We start from the raw sequence: 23,697 nt of genomic DNA, 5'->3' as shown, positions 1-23,697 counted from the left end.
TCTGTCAGGTATCAGACAATGAGGTGAGGACACAGAGAACAGGTAAAGGCTGGGGAGCTGCAGCTCTCTCCATCACAGTACAGCCTTTTCTAACTTCTGAAATGAAGTGACTTTGTTACCACTACTGAGGGTGGGTTTTGCACAAGTCTGGGTTGGTTAAAGAGTTTTTCCTTTCCCCAAAAGGATAAAATGGGGCTAAAGCAGGACATAGCATTATATCCAGCCTCACTGAAACATTTATTTGGCTCATGTTCCATTAGTAAGTTGTACTAGAATTCAGGGTGTTCCCTGCCTGCGTGTGTACTTGTGCAAAAGTAACAGAGCAGTTGGAGCTTTTGAGCTGTTTGTTTCAGAGCAAAGCTGTTCAGATGCTGATCTGTATAACTATTAAATCCTGATCTGGTTTTTTATCTGGGGGCATTTGGACAATAACAGAAGTGGACTGGAGGCTGCTTTAGTAGCCCTGTGTTGTTCTGCAGTTGCCTGTGGCGCTGGTTGGTTCTGAAGCTGTTTGTGCCGCCATTCTGTGTGGTGTGTGGGGACCGAAGGTGTTAAAAGGTGTATATGGAGCCCTGCAGTGGGTTATTTAACTTGCAGCCAAAATACAATCTCTGTGGTCTGAGTCCAACACTTAAATTTTCAGGAGAGTGTTGGTAGGCTGAGAAGGTGATGGGGGGTGAGCTCACTGTTCCATGTTCGGGAGACTGCAGATATTAATTTGTGGGGGACTGATGAAAAGTCATACCTTGGGTGAAAGGGAAGAGATAATGACCAGGTTTGAAATGGGCAGCTGAGCCAGGCTTAAGTGTGATGAAGAACTACAGGAAAAATAACTGGGAAGAAATCGAGGACTTCATAACAACCTCTAGGATCTGGTCAAGAGGCCCACTGTGTTGGACTGTAGCATCTCAGATGTCTGCCAGGCTTCCATCAGCTGTTGGGAGCACCCTCAATAGCCTTCAGATTTCAGGTGGGTAGCACTTAAGAGGAGTGAACTACCGAGTATTTGCGCTGTTAACACCCTTACTGAAGAGGTTCGGTGGAGGAATCCTTCCCAGGTAGCCATTGAGACGTTTAGATGGGAATTGTAGTGATGGTGCTCCAAGGAGTGAATAGAGACAGATTTGAAGAGCTTGCACTGGGACTTTGCCTCCCCCAGGCACTTATTGTGTGGGAATATAGTGATTTTTTTGGAAGAGTTCTGCTGCGGGGTGAGTTCTTCAGCTCTTCCTACCTGTATGTGGGCTGGGAGGCTGCACAAAAGCCTCGAGTGATCTTGTTCAGAGTTTGGAGTGGGCTGTGAAGCAGGCAGGGGAGTAGGGACATGTTCAAGTGGTGCTCCTTCTTTGGCTGCAATAATAACTCTGGTTTTATCTTTTATTGAAATAACCAAGCTTCAAGAACCGTCATTCAGAACCAGATTCATGTGATCTTGAGTGTTATTACGGTGTTAATGTTCTGCATCTGAGCTTAGTGTTGCCTCTAACGATCCTGTTGCAGTGTAAGCAGCGTATGGGGTTGCTCATGTAGGAGGTGTTTGCAGCATTCCCCATCCCAGCATGCAAGGACCTGCTCGTCCCAGAACTTCTCTGGAGCAGGGCTTCATGCTGCTGCTGGCCCCACAGCGTCAGGCAGGCAGTGTGATTCAGAGGGTGCTTTTCAGCCCCACAAAGTGGGAGATGAAGGCTCTGTTTCTTGCTCTGCCTCTTAGCAGAGCTGCAGAGTTCTGCGGTGTCGTTTTCCTATCTGGAAAATAGAAGTGATGGCGCTTACACACCTTGTCAGTTATGCGCTGCAAATATCTATGTAAATGAAAGCATCTGTGAAATGTTTTCACTTCCTGTCTGGCTCGGAGTAGTCCAGATGTCCCGGGCATAGTCCGAGTTGCTCAGCTCTCCGGAAAACCTAAAGAAGCTTCTTTCTTCAGAGTACTGAATCACAACACATGTAAGGTGCTTTCTTACCGCTTTGTACCTGTGTCCCTTTCCCATCACGTTTCTCTTAACGTCCTTGGCACTCATTTGTGGTGCAAATGGCTCCCATGAATAGGCTTCCTGTTAGGAGAATTGCTGTGCAGTGCTGCATTGCCTTAGTGCTGTTCAGACTGGGAACCTGGAGGAAGACTTCCTTGGAAGCTTCAGCCTCTGCAGTGTTTATGAACTGCAGGCGTGTCCAGACTTCTTGTCATCTTATTAATGGCTTGAACCAGCTGCATCAGTCTTTATGGCTGTGGGAATTGGGAGAAATCTGATAGAGAAAGAGCTGTTCAGCTCTTACCAGGGCAGCTCTGTGCCTTGCAGCATGTACCTGCCAGGGGAGCTCCCAGCAGAGCCTTGGGGAGGAGCAAGGCCGGAGGGATCTGCTCAGCAGGGGTGGAAAGGAACCTCTCCCTTGCTTGTGCAGTGAGGGATTAACATTTGCTGCCTGCTGATCAATAGCGTTGGGTTTTCTCTCTTCATAAAGAAAACCTTCTCTGTATAACCTGAGTGGGAGCTCAGGCCCTGAAGTCAGCAGACAACCTGAGAGAGTGGAGAGCTGTTGCCAAAGTCCAGATTTTGTTGTGAGGCTCATCAGGCACAGGGTAAACATCCACATCCCCATTCCACTGTGATCCTTCCTGAGACTGCAGAGAATACTGAGCAGCTTACTCAACAGATGATGGCATTTGTGGAAAGAGCTGTTTCTGTTCCTGAAAAAAGGACTGTTAACCCAGAGGACTGCCAGCTTTGCTCTGATTTCATCTCTTGGAGCTGTGACATCTCTGCTTTTCTCTCTGCTTGGTGGCAATAAAATTTATGTTCACTGCTGAGAGATGGACTAAGTTGCTGAGCTTGGGACCTGTGAAGGAATTGTGAAATGCTTGACAGAGAAGCATTCTCCAGTGGCCAGTGGTAGCTTTGGATGGGTAGTGCTCTGCAAGATAAGCTACTTGCAGCACAGGTATTTCACCTACGCTGCTCTTGCTATGTCTCACCTGGTTATATGGGTATCATGGCTGTGATGACTTTTAAAGGTCTGTGTAGGCAGAAGTATCAGGACTAAGGGACTTCCACAACCTTTACATGCAGTGGTGTTTATTTTTAGTGAGGGAAGAGTCTTTGCTTCCACCTGTCAGACCTAAGGTGTTGTGCAGTGCCTGAGAGCAGTTTGTGCTTGTGTGGGTGTGTCCTGCCCTTGTGGACTCCTCCGGAGCAGTAGGCAGGACTGGGTGCACTTTCTGTGCCAATGGACAGCCTTTTCCACTGGAAGGAGTGTTCTGGACATGGCAGGTGCTGCTGCAGTGTATTTCCTTCTTGTTTGACATTTTCTCTGGGGTTTGGGTGGCTGAAGCAGGCACCTGAGTTCTGGGACTTCTTGCTATCTACAGTCTTAGTTGAGCAAGGTGTTCCTCTGACTTGGACTGATAGTGCCAGTCCTGTTACCCATCAGGAGATCCCCACCGGCTACTCACAGTCTGTGATTGTTGCTCAGATACCTAAATGCCCAATTTACCTTACAGTTCTGCTGAATGTTGCCAGGAGCTTTCTGAACAAGTTTTGCCAACAGAGCATTATGCCAGGTATTTCTTTTGTATTTGGATTTAAATTGCTTGCTCGTGATCAGCCTCCCTGTTTTGGTGTTGAGGGAACAAGATGTTGTCTGTGTGTTCCTTCTGGACACAGATCTCAGCAGGGCAGAGTGGAAGGCAGAATCTATGTTGGAGGCTGGAGGTTGTGTGTTTCAGCTCTGCCCCTTGGTTGTAGGGGAGCCAGAGTGAAAGTACAACTCTGAAGGGTACAGGTTTGCACTTGAATGTGAGCCTTGTTGGGCAGGCAGCTCGTGCAGATCACAGGGTTGCTTCCCTCTCCTCTTGTACCAGAGAGCTTGGGATCTTGGATCTGTTGATGCCACAGGTGATCCTTGTTGAACTGAGCTGTTTGTCCTCCCTGGGTTTTGACTCTGAAATCTGCAACAGCAAAGAAATAACTTTTTACTTTTACTTCAATTTGTGCTGAGCCTTGCCTCCTTTAACATCTTCTGGGCCTGGATGAGAGGGTAAGGAGTGTAATGTTGGTAGCTGGTGCCTCCAGGTTGTTCCCACATGAGACACCTTCCTGCTTCTCTGCAGGTTATGAAAGCCCTGCAGCACTTCCTCTTGGGTTGGAGATAGGGTTATACCTTCCTGAGGAGCTGGCACCAGTGGGTCAGTTCCTTCTCTACAGCATGGTGGGGCAGATGGATGAAACTGCTTGTTTCTTTGGTGGGTTGTTGTAAACAGACACTCCTTTCAAGGGAAGAATTATCTGCACACCTTGGGTTTTCTGTTGCTTGAAAAAGTGGGGGAGTTTCATGAGCACAGGATGTCATAAGTACTTTCTGTGGGCTGTGGACCAGCCTTCTGACTGGTTTTTTTTTGCTCTGTGCCATAGTCTTGCATACTCAGGATGAACTATTTCTTTGTCTGCATCCTCAATTACTGGAGGTCAGGGCTCCTTTCCAGGGTGTGGTATTGTCTGTCCAGCCTGCACAGAAAGGACCACAGAACTCATTAATGTTTTTGTGTAAATACAATTGAGCTATTCTCCAGACTCCAGTTTTCTTTATCTGTTTTACAGTAAGTTACAATTCCAGCCTCTCTGGCTGCCTTTGCCTTGCCTGCCTTTCCAGCACTAGAAAAGCTGTTTAGCAGGGAGGTGAAGCTTTTGTATTTTAAGGCCAAACCTGGCATTGCAAAGACCTGTTTTCTCTAGAATGTGCAGTGAGTCACTGACAGTAGTTGTGATTCCCAACCTGTTCGTACATTCAGAAGAGGGGGGAGCAGGTGAGCTTGGTGAAGGCAGAACTGAGAAAATTAGGTCAGGTCATCAGACAGGACATGCCCTTTCTGTCTCCCTTCCCTTTTGTCAGGTTTTACCACTGTCTGTAGAGCTCCACAATGTGGAGTTAGGATAGATCTACTGTCCAGAAGACTCTGCCTCTCCTCTTTGTAGTCCTGCTCCACGTTTCAAATCCTGGGAGGCTTGGCTTTGAGGTCTGAGGATGGGGCTGGACAGCAGGCAAGTGCTCTGGCAGACAGCTTCCAGCAATATTGCTTGGCTAAGAGCATAACCTCTGCAACAAATATGGCAGATACTGTCCTGGTCTCCCCATTCCTTGAGCCAAGGTTTGTGGGAGGTGCAGAGAAGCTGGAATTGTGCAGGATTAAAAGAACTGGTATCACCAAATTTGCCTATTGACCTAAGCAAGGAGGGTCCCTCTTGTGAATCAGGAGCTCAGTGATGGAGGTTTGTTATCTCTTCTCTGCACTGCAGACACCTGACTTGCTTCTCCCTGTCTGGCAGGATTTGGTGCGGTTTTCTGGCACTATGTTTGGTGTTACATCCAGATCTTGGCAGGGCCTTTTTCAGGTGTACCAGCAAATCTTGGCATCTCCCTCTGGAAGTGATGCAGTAGAATGAGAGCAAGAGGTTTTTTTGTGCCTCTTGCTACAGCCTCTGCCTGCTGCACAGCTCTTCTGCATTGATCCCATTGACTTTGTACTTGGATGCTGATATTCTCCTGTTGCTCCCTGCCTTACTAAGCAATCTCTGCTGGGAACTGAGTGCTCATCTGATCCCTTCCTTGCTAGGCGCTTGGTCCCTGCATGGCCCAAACAAGCTTTAGCAGGATATAAGTGCATCTGACAGCAAGTTCTGGGCAGGTGATGACAGTGTCTCACCAAAGCCCTCCCAAGGGCAGCCAGTGGTGTCCTTCATCACTGAGGCAGGTGCTGAGTGTTTCACAAATAGGTGGTTCTTGGTGGGACATGTTCCAGAGGTAGTGGTATCTTTGTGTTGACAGATAAATGTTCAGCTATGGAAGTACAAGTAAAATTGACCTCTGTGTGTATTTAAAGAGGAGTGAGCATCATTAATTTCCTGTAAAACTATACTGTGTTTTTTAAAAGGTTTCACATTGCTGGTAACATTAGGAACCACAATGTATTCCAGTTTAACCTAACTCCAGACACTTTTCTCTTCTGAAAGTACTGTTTAGGTTTTCCAACCTGTGAATTTCTGAACAATTTGTATAAAATTACATCAGAAATTTTCCTGCTTGTGAAGAAAAACCTTCTCCCTGTTAATCTCCATTCTGTTGCTTTTTGTGTTGTTGACTGCTGCTGTGAAGTGAGCAAGGAGTGAAGATCTGCAGTAGTCAGGACTGTGCTCAGTGTAGAGCTCAGTGGTGTGTGAGTAGCTGAAATGATTCCTTCTAGTATGTGTGTTACCTTTCATAAATCTGTTTGCCCTGCTCAGCTAAGGCTGGCTGACTTCCAGATACTCAAGCTCCATTGAAGTCTTGTGAATAAAACACCAGCAGCCCAGCCTCCTGCATACATAGATTTGCAAAGAGCTTTGCAGACAATCCTGTTTGTCAGGAGTCCCTGTGTTTGGCTGTGTTTTCAGCTCAGGGGTTTCCAGTTCTTACCAGTGCCAGTAACTCAAGGTTTTCACCTTTTTTTGCAGGACAGGCTGTAGCTCCAACACTTGCATGCTTGTAAGTCTAATGTCTTAAAGATGTTAAAATGTCACTGTTGCTTTCTGGATTAGAATTTACCCCTTTAAAAGGCAGTTAGGGTCAATACCCAAAAATTGGATCCAGGGTAGTATGATGTGGACGTGACTATGCCTGGGCACTGGAGCTCTCTGCCTAAGTGCTTCAGTGCAGTTGTTTGTATCCTGGGATCTCTAATGGAACTGGTCATACTGCAGTATTTTATGATTGCTCAGACACTCAGTGTTTTGCTGTCTGGTGCTGTCCCTGGATATAGTAGGAAAATGAGAAGAGCTACCCTCCGTGCTGAAACTGATAGCAAGCCTTCCCCCACAGACCTCTATAAACCCAGAGAGAAACCTTGCAGAAATGCTGGTGATTGATTTTTTATGATTTCTCTGTAACAGGGGATATTGCTTTCTTCAGGGTCAGCTGTTGGGCACGAGAACCCTGAGCACAGGTCAGAGGCTCTGCCAAGGCTGTCAGTTTTCACTTGTCAGTATCAGCATGTGCCTTCTAGTTCCAGCTCAACTAATAATGAGCATGCAGGCTGGCAGTTCAGTTCTAAATGAGCCACGATTTTTATCAGAAATGGCTTTGCTCTTCAAGACTAGAAGGTCTTTATGATCCCTACCTGGATTCCCTGCTTAACTGTGTGATGGGAAGATAATGCAGTGTTGTGCCAGCCTTGGAAGGCTCTGTGGCCTCTTTGAAGTGCTGTGGGTGAGCTGGGTGCTGAGTGATCTCCCTGGCTGATAACACCCTTGGAGTAGCTGGGATCTGCAGGAGGGACAGGCAGCAAGGTCCTGCCAGTCCAACAGCTCTGACCCAGCTCAGTGCTGCTGCAGCCTCTTTGCACGGTGACTATGGAAATTACTTCACCTCTCCATGGTCTCCTTTTCCTCTTTGGAGCACACATATAACACGTGAACAAAGCTGTGTTTCACGTCTTCAGAGCATTGAAGGAGTTGAAAGTAATTTTCATTTATCCAGACAGCAGTTTTGTCTGTCCCAGGAAGTTTGACAAGGGGCTTTATCCTGACATGTCCCCAGCTCCTCTGTTGTGCAGTGGTTGTTTATTCTTCCTGAATCCTTTTAATGATAGAAGATGTAATCAAGAGGCAGCTGAGATCTGGTTATATAACTGTTGTCAGGGTTTCTCTTTGGCAGCATTGCCCTGTGTGCTGTTTGCACACTGACTTTCAGGAACTCATGGCTTTTCTGTTAACCAGATAACTCCTGAATCTGATCTGGGTAGGTGGTTTGTTGTTGTTGGTTTATTTTTAAACACCTTCTAATTTTGTCTGGTTTGAGCTTTCTAAACTTCAGAGTAGATTTTACTGCTTTTATTGTGAGGTTGGTACAGGCTTGACATGGTGTGGATAGGCCCTGAGCCAGGCTCCCTCTGCAAGGCTCAATATACCTGTAAAAGCAGGTGGTTGTGCTCTTGCCAGCACAGCACCCTCTGCTCTTTGTTCTGCTCTGGGGCTCCCCACAGCTCTGCCCCTTCAAAAAGCTCATTGTTCTCAGTCCAACTTGTGCTTTCCTGCCAAGTGTATGCTAATCAGTGTGTTTTCTCCCTCTCTTTTATGTCTGTCCTACTAATAAAATACAGTGCAAATGGGTAAGTGAGGGAGGAGCTGTTGTTTTCTTTGGCACATAGCGGCCATCTGAGCAAAGATGAACCAGACTGGAGCCAAAGATCTGTTTGCTACTCTGCAGGAAGAGGTGCCTCAAGACTGCCAGCTAGCCCTGTTACCCCCACAAAGCCTTCATGCTGCAGCCCCGTGTGGTGGTCCAGCAGAAATGCTGTGAGGGGCTTCTTGGGGTGTTTTTGCTGAGCATCCTGTGGATGCTGTTGTTGAGTGACAGAAAACACTTTTATTTCTCTGTCCTTGACCAGCTAGCACAGTCCATGGCTTCTTGCTCCTGACAGATGTGGTTTAAATCCTGCAGTGCAGGAGCAAATGCTGTATAGTGCCAGGCCTATTGGTCAGACCCCTGCCCCAGCAGCAGCCTGTAGATGGGTTTTACTGGGCCAGTTGCAGTTGGCACTGCATTCCCAGTCTGGCTCTGTCCAGCATGTTCACAGTCCGTGCTTTAATTTGTACATAATGTGTGATGGACTAATCCTCTTACCTGCAAATCGTATTTGATAAGGCATTGCTGATGGGAGCTGTAGCCTTTGGTCAGTTACAGTTTCTTTCAGAAAGAGTGATTGCTGTGTCTGTTGGAAAAGGCTTTCAGCTGGCTGAGTTTCAGAAAGTGTGAGGTGTGGGAAGATCAGAGATATGGGTATGTGTGTATATATATACACACACACATGTATATAGTGTTTTGTTACTCCCAACACAGAGTTGAAACCCTAGAATGGTTTCATTTTACCCTAACAGATGGTGAAATGAAACTGCCAGCAGTTTTGGGCTTGAAGTAGAGGCTTTACAACAAAAAAATCTGGAAATCTAAATTATGTGAGAAAAGGTTAGATGAAGCTCCTAGATTTGAGAAAATTTAGAGCAGAATGATGCTTTAAAAAAATGTAAGATAGGTCTACTGAAAGTAAGCAAAGTGTCTTTTCTGACATCAACTCTTGATGTACAGTGTGAGCACTACATGTTTCAACTTTATCCCAGGCTCCAAGAGCCAAAAAGTCAAAGTAAGGAGACTGCCTGCATGATGGGTGTTACTCACTGCATGTTGTGCCAGCAAAGATCAGATTGAAAAATTAACAAACCACATCCATTATGGAAAGTACATTTCAAGCTAAAAATTATGTTCAAGATGCCAGCAACAGAGGAATATAATTTTTTTGGTAATGTGTTTGGAGAATTCATAGTAGAACAGCTGAACTCAGAGGCTCAAGAATCTGAATCTGGTACAGCTGAGCAGATTTTTTCTGCCTCCGTAACTCTCTTTCATGGCCAGCTGATGAGAAAAGAGAATTTGGAGAAATAGTTCTGTTGTCTTCCAGTGATACTGTCAGATTAATTGCTGGTATAACTGAGGCCATTGTGGAACCATAATCTAAACATTACAAACCCAATGCTTCAGGGGAAATGCAATGATAAATTCCAGTGTGGTGTAAGATACAAAGATACAGTGCTTTTCTGGCATTTATGTTTAGGAATCCTTGTGTTTAGCTGTTTATTGTCAGCCTTACTCATTTAAAGCAAGGACTTGTTGACCTCCCCCCTTGTGTTCTCATACTTGAAGAATCTCACTTCTTTCAGCACTAGAGTGGCAGAAAAAAGATGCCATGAGAAGTGTATTCCTGCAGTTCTTTACATTGTTTGTGAATCTTAAAGCGCAAAAGCTTCTTGTGACTAAAGAGGAGGGAGTTAAAACTTGCATCTTGGTGTGTGTGCTCACTTGTGTGTTCAGTTCTTGCTGTTGTGTGTGTTCTGTGTTTTGCTTGTGCATCCCTGAACAATCCATTTGATGGGGTTTTCTTGTTCTCTTCCATTCAAAGGCAGATCGGGAGCGGCGCAGAGAAATTTCCTTACTAGATGACATTTCATCGCGATGTCCGATCGTTTGGGGCAAATAACCAAGGGAAAGGATGGGAAAAGCAAGTACTCGACTCTCAGCCTGTTTGATAAGTATAAAGGAAAGTCAATAGAAGCTATCAGAACTACAGGTAAGAAACATCTCCAGAAAGCTCCTTTTGATGTCTTCCAACTCTATTGTTGCAGAGCCTGTTCAGGTTGTTGACCCTGTGTGACGCAGCTGGGTTGCACTGCTGGTGCAGCTGTCAAAGCCTGTGTTTCCTTAAGATCTAGAGGAAAATCTCCATGGCACTTTCATTGTGCAGACATAGAGGAATTACATGGGACAGATGGGGGCTCTTGCCCCTTTCATCTAGCGTCCTGCAGAGTGGGCAGGTAGCAAACTTGAGTGGAGGCCTTACCAGGGCCTTAGGCTGTGCCAGGGCAGGGCACCTGAGCTGACTGAAGTGCCTTAAGACCTTGTGTGAAGTGAGAGTCAAGGACTGAGGGCCACTGGGAAAGAGCCCGAGTTGGTTTTGTAGTGGAAATACGACCAAAAGTAGATAATGTGTTCAAAAAAATGACGTTGCCTGGTCTGGCTCTGGATTTGGTGTCAGAATAGAAAACAAAAAATAAAATACTTCCTTAATAAATGTGGTCTGGTGTATAGAGGTGGAAAATGGAGACCTCAGAATTCCTGGGTTAGGTGACCTGTTTGTCTGCTAAAAGGTGGACTTGGGGGGCCATTACCCAAAGCTATAAAAAGGTGGTGCTGCTTCTCCTTGGTGAAATGAGAGAGCTACCTGTGTAAATCCTCCTGAAAGGCTCTGTGAGCACTTTGTTGGGGAGAATGATTTTTCTCCCTCCCACTGCAGGAGCTGTTTGCCAGCTGCTACAACAGACGGCTGCATCTGTGGTCCTGTGGGAAACAACCTGTGTGTTGACATAGCAGCAGCACTTCTGCTGGGGCTGTGCAGCCACAGCTTCCTAATTAAGGTTACTTATCTAGCAGGATACAGCCCTCTGACCTGCTGCTGTTCCTTTCTCACCAGTTATTCCTAGACATGGCTTACAGAGTCTTGGGAAAGTTGCTGCTGCCCGGCGCATGCCACCTCCTGCAAATTTGCCTAGCTTGAAGTCTGAGAACAAAGGAAACGACCCCAACATCATTATAGTACCCAAGGACGGTACAGGATGGGCAAACAAGCAGGATCAGCCAGACCAAAAGAGGTGGGTAGAGTGAATCTTTGAGTTTTGTCAGGCAGGCAGCAGTGGTTTGAGCACTGCTGTGCTTGGTGTCAGACCTTACAGGGATCAGTTCTCTGTTGTCTGTGCCAATGTAGAGTTGTTTTCCTGCCTTCCTCCCCTCTGGTCTCACCTCTGCTGTCTGTGCTCAGTTCCAGTGCAACGGCTGCACAGCTGCAGGAGTCGCTGCCGCAGCAGGGTTTGCAGAAATCTGTCTCCAATTTACAGAAACCGACACAGTCAATCAGTCAGGAGGTAGGTGCCAGCAGTCTCTGACTGCCACCCTGCTTCCCGTCCCCAGGCAGCTTGAGGACTTTAATTGCCTGTGTTGCCTTGCTCTTAAGAAAAAGCTCCTGTACAATCAGTTATTGTGGAAGTGACTCTCTTGAGTCCAAGCTGCTGTGCACCAGCAGCGTTGTGCTGCAGTTACAGAAGTAAAATACACAGAACTGTATTTCTCAAATGTGTGCAGTAAATCTAGTTGCAGTCTAGGAAAAAATGGCTGGAATGTGGGATGGCTGGTTAGCACTTCTAAACTATTCTGCTTTGGTTGTAATTCAAACATTGCTTGGTGACAACAGATCCAGCTCTTGCTCCTAGCCTGATGAGACTTGATGGGAAGAGATCCGGTCATGTGGGAGAAGTAGCCAATGTTAGGACCTGAAAAAGCTGCTGGCAACTAAGAAGGTGTCCCAGAGAGTGCAAGGACCTGACCCCTTATGTGTTGTAGATTCACACTTCTGGTTTAAAAAAAATTCCCACCCCATGAGCTTCAGGGAAATCAGGGCAGAAGTTACGTTTTGAAGAGGAGAAGAGTGGTTAATGCATGAGAATGTAGGGTAGCCTTCAAGCTGAGGTGTAGCATGGAACAAATCTGGAAGATTAAGGAGACCATTTTTGAGAATGCAGCAGAACAAAAGGAAAGCTTGATGAGAGTACAAATTGAAGTAATAGTTGGTGAAAATGGGCAGAGGAGACATTAGGGCAGAGCAGAGGATTTTTACTGTAGCATTGTAGTATACTGGAGTGAGGAACAGCTGACTGTAGTCCCAGCTTGAAGCTGTGGAGACCTGTGGTATCTGGGGGATCTGGAGGCCTGAACCATAGCAGGTGCCAGCTAGGAAATGAGAAACAGTCATGGATCTTAACTGATCCATGTTGGGGTTTCTTTTTGCTTTGTTTTGTTTTCAGAGTACAAATTCAGTGCCAGGTGGACCAAAGTCATGGGCACAGCTGAATGGAAAGCCAGCAGGACAAGAAGGTGGTGAGTATGATAAACAGAGCTGGTACGTGCCTGCTTTTCCCAGACAGGCATGAGCTGGGATGGGCTCCTTTTCTTCCTGCCCTCCCTGTCAGCCTGGTGCAGAGTGGGAGTGAGGCCTTGAGTCCTGTTTCCAGTCTGTGTGCTCTGTTGGCTGGAATGATGCAGCTGAATCAGTTCAGGGCTGCCAGTGCAAGACATGGCTTGAACAGAATATGTCTCATGGCCACATGGAACTGCAGAGCAAGTCATGCTCTTGGGGATGCAGCAGGGGGTTCTGGGAGGGGAAGGTTCTGAAGGAGAAAGGAAACATTTGCCCCCATCATGAGCATCTTCTGTCAGCCCAGAGCAGTGTGTAACAAAGGTGCAGTAATCAACTTGAAATAGGGGAGGGAGTGGTTTAGAAGAGAAGAAAGGGACATTGGAGAGGGGAAGTGTAGGTATCTCCATGAGCAGTAGCAAGGGGATCATCACCTAACTGGGTAGTCAGAAGTGAGACTGGAATGTTCTTGTACAGGATCTGTGATCCAAGGGAATTGCAGTGGCAGTGGGTGGAAGTGGCTGTGGAGCTGCTGCAGGGTGCACTCGCCTACACATTGGCTGAGGCCTTGCTATTAAGTGTCCCTCAGTAACTGTGCTGCTAATGGCTTCTGCTTGACTGAGAATCCTGAAGCAGTGTTAACATGAATTGGGAGTTTAGCTGTGTTCAGATGCATCCATTTCCACACAGGAGGTGGTTTCCAGCTGCACTGAGTAGTGCCATTAAAACCATAGTGAGAATAACAGCTCAGTTCCACTGTTACAATGTGAACAGACCTGAAACCATTCACTTGTCAAGTGAAATTGCAGAGATATTTGAAAGAACAGACAGCTGCTGATTGCACAAACAGAGGGGACAAATTTATCCTAAATTAAATGAGGCCCTTAATGAGAGGGTGTTTCTCAAAGGCTAAATGTTAAAGCAGAAACTTGTACTTGCCTGAGGCTGGTGGCCAGTGCAAAGACTGTCTTGTTTATTAATTGGTACTTTTTTGACTCTTTATGTGTAGACCTTCTGTACAGTCATTTTGAAATCTGATCATCTAACAATGTTCTTAAAGGATTTTTTGAAAACTCATTCTAGGTCACACTTAACAATATAGAGTTCTCAACCCAAGAAAACAGTTGCCTATGTGGCTAAGAGCAGCTTAATTAGAAGGTAATTGAATCACAGAAGCATCAGAAATCTGTCTGAAAGGATTTCTTAGGCCATCCCATGCTTGCACCTCTTCTCTAGTGGCACTGAACAATTGCTTTTCCTTCTTAGCTAATTCAGGTATTACAGACAAAGAGGAGAATCTCTTGCTTTTTCCTCTTTTTAAGTCTTAGAGCTGTAAAATCTCTTTTGGAGGGTGTATCCTGAAGAAAAGTGGCCTAATAAATTAATTATGGACTTCTCCATGCCTGTGTCTTTGTATAAAGGACATTTGGAGAAATAAAATGGGCACCAAACTTTTTTTCAGTGTGGTGCTGCTTAGTGTTAGAGTACAAATTGTTAATGGCTGCATGTAAATAGTCCTTAAATGGTGCAGCCTCACCTGGGGGTAGATGTCTCCCCTGGAAGACACATACCTGTGCCATTCTAGTTCAGTAAAAATCAGAACTCTTCAGCAACTCTTAGCTACTTTGCAGTAAATTAGGCAATGTCCTTCTCAAGTATTTTCATCTGTCTAAAATTCAGAGTGTTTCATGCAGCTGTTGCAGAGTCTTTCCTGGAAATTTCACATGGGAGGTCTTGTGCAGTGTGCAAGTTCCAGAAAACTGGAAAAAAAAGAAAATTACTTAAGCCAGTCTGTCTTGATTCTTCAGGGCAATGAAGGAGAAAGATAGAGGAGACTCTTGTCAAGTCTTCAGTACTCATGGCTGATACTTCTAATAGAATTCTGAAATGCCCTTTTTAAGAGAGCTTCAGCCAAGTAACACTAAGAAACAGTTCTCAAAAAAGCAATTCTTTTAATGTGTAATAGTACAATAATGCTTGTAATTTCCTTTTATTCAGTGTTATCTTGCCAACAGATTTAGGAGAATTGCTGTGTTTCATGTTCCAGTCACTGGCAGATCTTTAGAATTGACAGAACTCTTGTTCTGGAGTGACAGATGACTCAGCAAGACAATTTGCCAGTGACTAGAAATGAACCTGGCCTGATCTGGCCAGTGATCTGCATCTTGAAAATGCTGCAGCAGGGAGGAGAGCACAGAACATCTGTCCTTACCTGTGATGTTTCACTGATACATCGACAGAAATTTCAACAATAGACTTCCCTGACAGAGTGAGGTCTGAGCAAAAAGAGTCTGAATAGAGATGTCAGATACTTGGTAGCAGGGTATCATTTATGAGTGATCTTGCAGAATTTATATCTCTGCCTCTGTCTGAATTCTGTACTTCCCAAAAATAATTGGAAGCTGAGAAAGTTCACTGACTTTGTTGAATGTGAGAATTTAAATGAAGATCCTGAGTGTGGGAGTGCTGGGTGAGGACACGTGTTGTCGTGTTGGTGACAGTGTCTGAGAGTGTTGGGGATGTGAAGTGAGGTGCTGGTACTGTAGTAATTTGGGTTTAAATGTGCCAGAGGCCCAGATTCCCAGGAAACACATTTCCAGGCTGATCTCATCAGAGAGTTGAAGCAGTGGAAAGATCTTCTCTGAGTGCCACACTTATTTGTCTGACAGGTTCAAGGGCCTCAAGCCGACTGTTATCCTTCTCTCCCGAGGAATTTCCGACGCTGAAAGCAGCTGGCAAGCAGGACAAGGTTGGCAAAGAAAAGGGCGCCTTAGATCCGTCGTATGGGCCAGGACCAAGCCTCCGCCCCCAGAGTGAGTGAAGGAGTGTGTCTGTCTGCCTTATCCCAGTCCAGTAACCCCACTGACCCTGTTTTGTACCAAGAACCTCGTCCTTACATTTTTTTTTAATCTTTTTATAAGCTTACACATGTCAGGCTGCTTGGCAGGTGATCACAGATTGGCACATGATGCTGATATTCTGTGGTCCAGACAACCAAGTATGGGCTGTCATCTACTATACTGTTAAATAAAAATTGCTGTGTGATGTTGCAAAGCAGGCCCCTTCCCGGGCTGGAGGAGCCACAGTAAAATCAGTGTGTGGTGTAATGTGGCTTCTCTTTCACAGTTTTTGCATCTAATTGGCCTTAATTCCGCAGGGTAAGGACTGTGGAGATGGGGAACACTCTGCTAGGAGTTCAGGTTTATTGGCAAATAAGGACACCACTGGTGCAGCAATTACTTAGTAACAGCTGATGCTGCTCCTCTCTTAAGAAAATAAACGCAGTTGGAAATTCTTCTTGATCCTTGATATTTTTCTACAACCTTGGGGTAATTGTGTCTTGACCAGAGTACTTGAGCTTTCGAGACTTTCTGGCAGAGTGGCTGCCTACATTTACAAATATTAACATAATAATTACCTCCTTTCCAGATGTCACCAGTTGGAGGGAGGGCGGTGGGAGGAACGTCACCTCTGCCACATCTCTGACCGCCTCCCCTGCTGAGCTGGGCAGCAAGGCCCCCAGCTCTGGAGACGGGGCCCCCTCCTCAGCGAGCGCCAGCGATGCCAAGGAGCCGTCTCTCCGCCCAGCTCAGCCCCTCCGCAAAGGGGCCTCGCAGTTCATGGGAAATGTCTACCAGCCACCCACCTACCATGACATGCTGCCTGCTTTTGTGAGTGAGCCTTCCTCCTCACCTTTGTGATGCCCTTTGTTCTTAAGATAAGGGAGAAGTTGAAGGCAGCTGGGATGTGTTTTCTGGACTCTCAGTTGGCTGCCAGGGCTTGCTCAGGGATCCTTCTCTTGACATGTTTTTAGTTTGTGTAGCACAGCCTTGCTCAGCCCAAAGAGAAGTTGTCCAGTTGTCCTTTTTCCTCTGGAGCTGGAGAGGGAGCCATTAGCATGTGGCCTGTTGGGCAGCCAGATGTGAAATGTTTCTTTCCCTTTTGTGTGGGTGCAGCTACCTAATTGTAACCTAATCTGGGTAAACCTTCCTGTGGCAAGGATTAAAACCAGGCTGTTCTGCTTTTCCTCATTCCAGATGTGTCCACAACAGCCATCTGAGACCCCTGCACCACTGGAGCGAGGGTCTTTCCCTGTTCCTCAGCTTCGGCTTGAGCCCCGGGTACCTTTCAGACAATTCCAGATGAATGACCAGGATGGGTAAGGCTGCCATCACTTTCCCACTTGACAGGCAGGTTGAGGGTGTGACATGAACCTTAAACTAGGCAAGAATTTGGGTCAAGGATGCAGTTGCATGTGTGAAGCTGCAGGCACCAAAGGGGAGCCCTGTTTTTTTACTCAAAGCAGCAGTGCTTTTCTCCAGCTACAACAGCAAGACTATGAGCATTGTGTGTCTGAAGAGCAGGCAGACATGGCAATTGGGCTGTGATCCTAGACTAGAGGGGTTGCAGCTCTGATCTAGTAAGTTCTAGGTACCAGGTAGACAAGGGGAAGAAACCTCTGGACAGGGAGAGAAACTTGGATGCATTGTATATAAGTTCCTATAAGTGTATATAAGTATACAAGTGCATAGTAGAAAAGGACTGATTTGGCATTACAAACTCAGCTCTGCATTCTTTAATTTTCTTTTTACTGCTTCTGACCAGTTTGTTGTTTCCCTACAGCAAAGAGAACAGGCTCAGCCTGTCTCGCCCAACGCGCCCAGTTCGGCAGCAGCTGGAGCGAGTGCCCCGGCCCACCATCATCAATGCAGAGAACCTCAAGGGGCTGGATGAGCTGGACAATGATGCAGATGATGGATGGGCAGGTAAAGTGCCTTCATGCTCTGGCTTTGTGTAGTTGTGAAATTGGTGTAAATGATGACACAATGGATCCTTCTGATCCTTCCATCACATTGTGCTCAAGGAACTGGATCTGAAGACTCCTAAAATCTGAAAACACCAAGCACAGCAGGAAGGATAGTACTGTGGGTGCTGGGATGGAGAGTTAGTCCTGCCCTTTCAGTCATGGCATTCAGTATCCAATTGCACACAGTCTGGCTTGGCAACTGCCCTCTCATTTGCAGCCCCCACTCCCAGGCTGTTTGCTGCCTCTCCTCTGGGACCAGTCCAGCTGTTCACTAGTGTGTGTCCACACTGCTCATGTAATTTCTTGCGTGATCTAGCTGGAGTTGTCCCTGCTCATTGAGGGAGGTTGGTAGATGACATTAAAGGTCCCTTCCAAGCCAAGCTATTCTGTGATTTCCAGGACCAGTGCTGGACATTTGGCTTTGTGAGTAGTTCATGCCAAGCCTGTGTGTCCTGTAATTTAGTGCTAAAGGGGGGCATAGGCTTTATCAGGACAAGGGACCTGTTTCTCTTCTCTCATAAATCTGTTCTCTCTTTGCTGCCTTTGTAGGCATTCATGATGAAGTGGATTATTCTGAGAAACTAAAGTTTAGTGAAGATGAAGAAGAGGAAGAAACTCTTAAAGATGGGCGACAGAAGTGGTAAGAAGTCACTTTGTTTGCACCTACAGTTCACCTTTAGTAAAAGTGAGAAATACCAGGATCTTTAAAAACTTGTTCTAAATGCGGAGTCTTGATCCCTCTGATTTTTTACTGTGACTTCATTGATTTTACTGAGCAGTGTTTGATTGGTCTTCAAGGCTTTGTGTAGGTCTAGCAGCTGACTTCCAGTTTGCCAGGCTTTTTTCCTCCTCTTTTCTCACCTTTATCCTGCTGCACTATAGTGGAGTTGATCCTTATGCGCCTTAAGAGAAGTGCATCATTTGTTCTGGTGTTTTTTTGTGATATTTCCTTTTTATTAGAGTCAGTTGCCTTTGCCACTTGATTAGGCTCCAAGTGCTTTTTGAAGCAAGTAGCAAATGCAATAATAAAGCTGTTTATGTGACAGGAACAGCTGGGATCCCAGAAGGCAGCGACAGTTGTCCCTGAGCTCTGCAGACAGTGCAGATGTCAAGCACACCTTGGAGGAAGGAAAGAATTGGAATGATTCAGTTGGTTTGTCCCGGCCAGTCCGGAAAACGCAGGATTCACAGCAGCCTCCAAGGAAGCTGAATGGCTGGAGCTCTGCCTCAGAATACCAGGTAGGTTGAACTCATGAGGGTGAGCTGGAAGCCCATCACTGTCCTTAAGAGGCCAGTTTAACATTTTATTGGAAATGGGATGCTGATGAATTTCTCTATTCTTAGTTTATATCCACCTGGAGAGAAATCTATCTGCATAGCACTTCCACTAGGGAAAAGAAATTGAAGCTGGTCCAGAACAGTGGGGTTGTCAGTGAGAAAATGGAGTTACTGAACCAAATATCAATAACTCTTCCCAGTAACTGGGGGATTTGTGTTTGAGGATAGAGGGGAGGGAGTCAGAAGGGAATACTGTCACCATGGGATGCAGATCTCAAGATAGAGGCGCTGGTTGGGTCACGCTTATGGAGGAATGTTTTTTCTCTGGCAGAAACCCGCACCGGGAAGTGTTCTCAGACAGCAGTCCATAGAGGATAAAGAAGAAAAGGTGCCTGTGAGACAGAAGTTTGTGCACTCTGAGATCTCTGAGGCTGTCGAGAGAGCCAGGAGGCGACGGGAGGAGGAGGAACGGCGAGCCAGGGAGGAGCGCCTGGCAGCCTGTGCTGCAAAGCTCAAGCAGCTTGATCAGAAATGCAAACTGGCTCAGAAGAATGGGGAGACACAGAAACACACGGAGAATGAGGACGTGCGACCCCCCAGCACAGAGAAAAACACTACACAAGAGAATGGCCATGCTTTCCGTAAAGGTACAAAAACACTCTCTGCCTCACCCTGTAAAAATTGCTTTTTTTGCTGTTGTGCTGATATTTTAGCTGGAGTGGGGGAACTCCTGGGAGGGAGTGTTCAGAGGGTCCTTCAGCTGCCCTTGAGAGATCAGCTGCTGCTTGTATTCTGCAGAGTATTTTGTGTTGTTAACAAAGGTTGATTAAATAAAAAAAGCTATTAAAACGAATGCAAACTTCTTCAGTTGCCTTTATCTGTGCTCAGTGAGCTGTGCTAGCAGAGGGCTTGTTGGAATGGGCCTCATGGGCTTCTCATGATAGGATGATAATATTAAGTGCTTGTGGCCATAGATGGAAAACCAGTAAGTGCTGCCAGGTTTAAGGACTAATGGGGAAAAGGACTTTCTCCCCAGTGCTTAAGCAGAAGGCTGATAGCAAAGGAGGATCTCAGAATTTATCATTAAAATAAGATGGACAAAACCCTCTATAGGGCTGTCAAGGTAAAGGATGTGCTGTATATGATTGTAGTAAGGTTTCAGCCATGTGTTACAGTCAGGACATGGCCTGCAGCTTGTTGTGTGATGGTGGTGCAATCCCAGTTCTGTCATGAGCAGGCTCTTGAGGGATTGTTTTCTTCTCTGCAGCAACCCCTGAGTTTCACACACAGGATGCCTCTGTTGGCTATCTGGAAGAGGAGAGTCCTGCTCCAGCAGCAGCAGCCCAAAGCAGCAGTGAGGAGGAGCTCAGAGAACCTCCCTCGCCAGCACAAGAATTCAACAAATACCAGAAGTCTCTTCCCCCACGGTTCCAGAGGCAACAGCAGCAGCAACAGCAGCAGGTAGATGGCTCACAACACATTTTCTGGACCCCCACTAAACCATTGTGTTTGCTCAGCTCTCAACACCACTGGTCTTTGGGCTGGGAGGAGATAAATGGGGTTTTACCCTGGCCTTTTTCAGTACTTCTGATCATGGAAATATCCTGTCTGATTGGGTAGAAAGGTTCTCTGAGGGTTACATGAGTTTTCCTTGCGCCCTGTGATGCTTGAGCTGTTGTGGGTAGAGCTCTGCCAGGTTTGTCACTTGCCTGGGAGAAAAATACAGTGCTGTCAGAAATGTTGACTTGTCTTGCACGGTTGTCTGGTCATCTCCTGACAATTGGAACTCTTAGGACTCTGTGTGGTTTGGGGCAGAGCTCTGGTTTGCAAATGTTATGAGCAGGAGAAGCTGCGGATGTTCCCACATCCAAAACCATGAGTGGCTGTCTTGGTGCTTGTATAGGCCTGGCCCAGGGGAGGCTCTGTTCTTGGGCTAGCCTTGAACCTGATGAACATCTCTTTTTACTCTCTGGCACAAGGTGAGCTGCTGCTCTTCAGCACTGCTGCAGTGCCTGAATATACAGGACAGGGGAAGGGGAAACCCTTGGGGTTCAGCTGCTTCCATTTCACTCAGCACTTGCTGTATCTTTACCATTGTAGATATGGGCAGCCATTTTCTTGCCAGGGCAAACTGTGCTTAGTTTGGCAAGTTCCTGGACTGCTTCTGGACTTGGAGGGAGTTCTGGAGTGGCACACTTCTCATTCCACCTCCTGCCTTTGCAGAGGGCTGGTCCTTTGCTCAGCTCTCATCTAATACCTACTTAGATTTTTTTTCTGTGAGGCTCTTTGAGATCATTGTTTTCTTTGCACTATAAAAATGTTTGGTCTTAAATGTTTCATTTTTGTTGCATTGAAAACTCTTCTGGGGCGCTGAGACATCAGCTGAGCTGCTTTGTGCATCTTGGCTCTTGCCTGACCTTTCAGTGCTGTATGTGCCATACGTGCTGTGCAGCTCTGCTGCCAGATGCAGTGAGTCTCTGTAGAGCAGCAGAGCCAAACCAAGGGACAGAGTATTCAGGCTTCAGATAATGCAAAGTTAATTGCCATTCTTCATAAAATAACCACTTGAAATGGGATATCATCAATGCTGCTGCAGATCTTAGCGAAGAGCTCACAATTGGCTTTTGCTCAGTAATTGCTCTTTTATGGATGTTCCCCGTGCTCATTGCTCGGCAGTTGACATTTTCATGATTCAGATGTACAGCAGCAAATGCTGCCTAATGTTACTCTTGAAAAGAGATGCTCTTAAACTAAAAAGAATTGGATGTCTTTGCTGTCATGCTATTAATACCACAGGTCATCACTAGTGGAAGAACATGAAGTTTTATTTTATTTTCTCTTATCCTCTGTGATGTTAGTATGTATGAGGCAGTGCATGTTTTGGCTGGCTTGTATTGCTGCTTTGGTAGCTCTATGAAGAGAATAAAATGGAAAAGTGATGGTATTGTGAAGGCAATATTTTCTCCAAGGTACCAGAGGACTAGGTAATGTAGATACAATCTGCATTTATCAGAGCTTTCCTTGCTGTAATGATGTGTCAGATTCAGATTTAAAGGTGTCTCTTTTGCTCTGCAGTTGGGGATTGGCTTTTTTAATAAACAATTACAGTATCTGACACTGTTGTAAGCTTAGCAAAAAAATATGGCGGCATGTTTGACAAGTAAGTAGATGCATTTGATGTTAATTGGAACTGTTTAGTGTTTGAAAGCTTTCTTCAGTACACAAATCTCCTTTCAAATATATATTATTTTTGGACCTTCAGCAAAAGTTAAATGTCAAATCAAATTAGCATCATGACAGTCCTCAGCTAAGGGAACATGGACTGGCTGTGTGGGAGATGGGGAAACAACCTGCAAGTGCCAGCCTGTCTCTGAAGGATGCCCAGGAAACACAGTAAAATATTAATAGCTCTCTTAATGTGATTTAGGTTGTTTTTATCTAATCTCTTAAGCTGACAGGGGTGGAACTAATATATCTACACGCTAAATAAATGAGAGATGCATTTCCTGAAAAATGTAACATCTTCTCAAGTATTTGGTTCCAGTTATGAAGTAGCGTTTGACAGGAAGCTGTCCTGTATTCATTCAGGAATGTTGAGAAGATGCAAATTGTGGCCTTAAAGGTGATCCCTTGTGTTTGGCCACATAGCCTGGCCCACAGTGGTGTGATAGAATAACAACTGCCAAATTCCCAGCTGGGAGTGAATTACCCCTGTCTGCCCCACTCTCCCATCTGATCAGAGATTGATCCTTTGATGATGGCACGTATTTTCCTTTGGCTGACCGGTACATCAGTGGGATTCCTGGCCCCACAGCCATGTCCAATGGCCCATCCTGTTCCTTGCAGGAGCAGCTGTACAAGATGCAGCACTGGCAGCAGCAGGTCTATCCTCCCCCATCGCACTCCCATCCCCAGAGGACGTTCTACCCGCCGCACCCGCAGATGCTCGGCTTCGACCCCCGCTGGATGATGATGCCATCCTACATGGACCCTCGCATGGCCCCCAGCCGCACCCCTGTGGATTTCTACCCTTCAGCCCTTCACCCTTCAGGTGAGGTGTTGGCAGTGTTTATCTTGGCTGTTGAGTTGGTTCATAGCTGGAGATTTGCTGTGTTGTCTTAACCTCTGTCCGGACTTTGCATTTCTGGCTGGCATCCCTTCTCTGGGGATGAGAAGGGATTGCAATGGGAAGTTGTGGGAGACTGGGAGGGAGGACACGTAGACATGTGTCTGTCCATTCTCTGCACTGCAGTGGCAGACCTTCCCTGACTGCTTTGCGACCTTAGTGGATGTGACTGATCTTGCCCCTTGGAGGAAAGGGTAGCAGATCCACTGATCTTGCCTGTTGGAGGAGAAGGATGAGTTTTGGAGTTATTGTAATAATGTGAAATCTTAATAGACCCCTTTTAGGCAATGTGATGGAGAAACCCTGTAGTTCCTGAACTGTGCACTTCCTATATTGTCCTAATCTTCAGAGGTGTGAATGTAAACATCAGGATGTATAAATCATTCCCTGGAGTTGGTGGATTGCTTGATCCCAAGCCAGTGATGCTGTGTAGTGTCTGTGTGGGCTGGGCTCTGAGAGCTGTGTCATCTTCTGTATCACTCCAGGTGTATTTCCCAGCTGTGCACTTTCCAAGCGCAGGCTCCCCTTTACAAGGGAAGTTTCCATGGCTGCAGCCACCTGCTGCCTGAGAAGGAAGGGGAGTCAAACTAGGAGATTGTTAAATTCTTCTTGTTTGTGAAATCCTGGTGCTAATGGCATGAACTCTGTTGTGACAGGAATTATGAAGCCCATGATTCAGCAGGACTCCATCAGTGGGAGCAGCTGTCGGTCTGAAGATCAGAACTGTCAGGCAGGGCAGGCAGAGAGGAAGAGTGCTGCCTTGGATCCTGTACCAGTGTGGGGCCAGGACAGCTACACATCCCTGCAGAGCAAAGGATACTCCCTGTCACATCAGAAACAGGCTGACAACATGAGCATGGAGGGGCTGCATGCCAGGTGAGTGTAGAATTCCCCTGTCCTCATGCATGCTGGGATGGGAGGTGCTGCTGTAAGCCATCTGCT

The 23,697-nt window shown here is 46.2% G+C and overlaps 1 protein-coding gene across 1 annotated transcript in view; it reads left to right on the top strand.

Annotated features, from left to right (window-relative positions):
• Positions 1-23,697, top strand: part of PRRC2B (proline rich coiled-coil 2B) — a 46,519-nt gene that overhangs the window by 3,266 nt on the left and 19,556 nt on the right. The window contains 14 exon segments of the mRNA XM_030961152.1: positions 9,983-10,150; positions 11,051-11,228; positions 11,396-11,498; positions 12,435-12,507; positions 15,214-15,357; positions 15,974-16,215; positions 16,582-16,703; positions 17,168-17,310; positions 17,901-17,991; positions 18,398-18,590; positions 18,961-19,276; positions 19,897-20,090; positions 22,476-22,680; positions 23,412-23,631. Coding sequence (XP_030817012.1) covers positions 10,036-10,150; positions 11,051-11,228; positions 11,396-11,498; positions 12,435-12,507; positions 15,214-15,357; positions 15,974-16,215; positions 16,582-16,703; positions 17,168-17,310; positions 17,901-17,991; positions 18,398-18,590; positions 18,961-19,276; positions 19,897-20,090; positions 22,476-22,680; positions 23,412-23,631 — 2,339 coding nt within the window. The 5' untranslated portion in view covers positions 9,983-10,035.

This window comes from Camarhynchus parvulus, chromosome 17 (genome assembly GCF_901933205.1).
Source record: "Camarhynchus parvulus chromosome 17, STF_HiC, whole genome shotgun sequence".
Lineage (NCBI taxonomy): Eukaryota > Metazoa > Chordata > Aves > Passeriformes > Thraupidae > Camarhynchus > Camarhynchus parvulus.
This window is presented reverse-complemented; position numbering and strand designations above follow the sequence as displayed.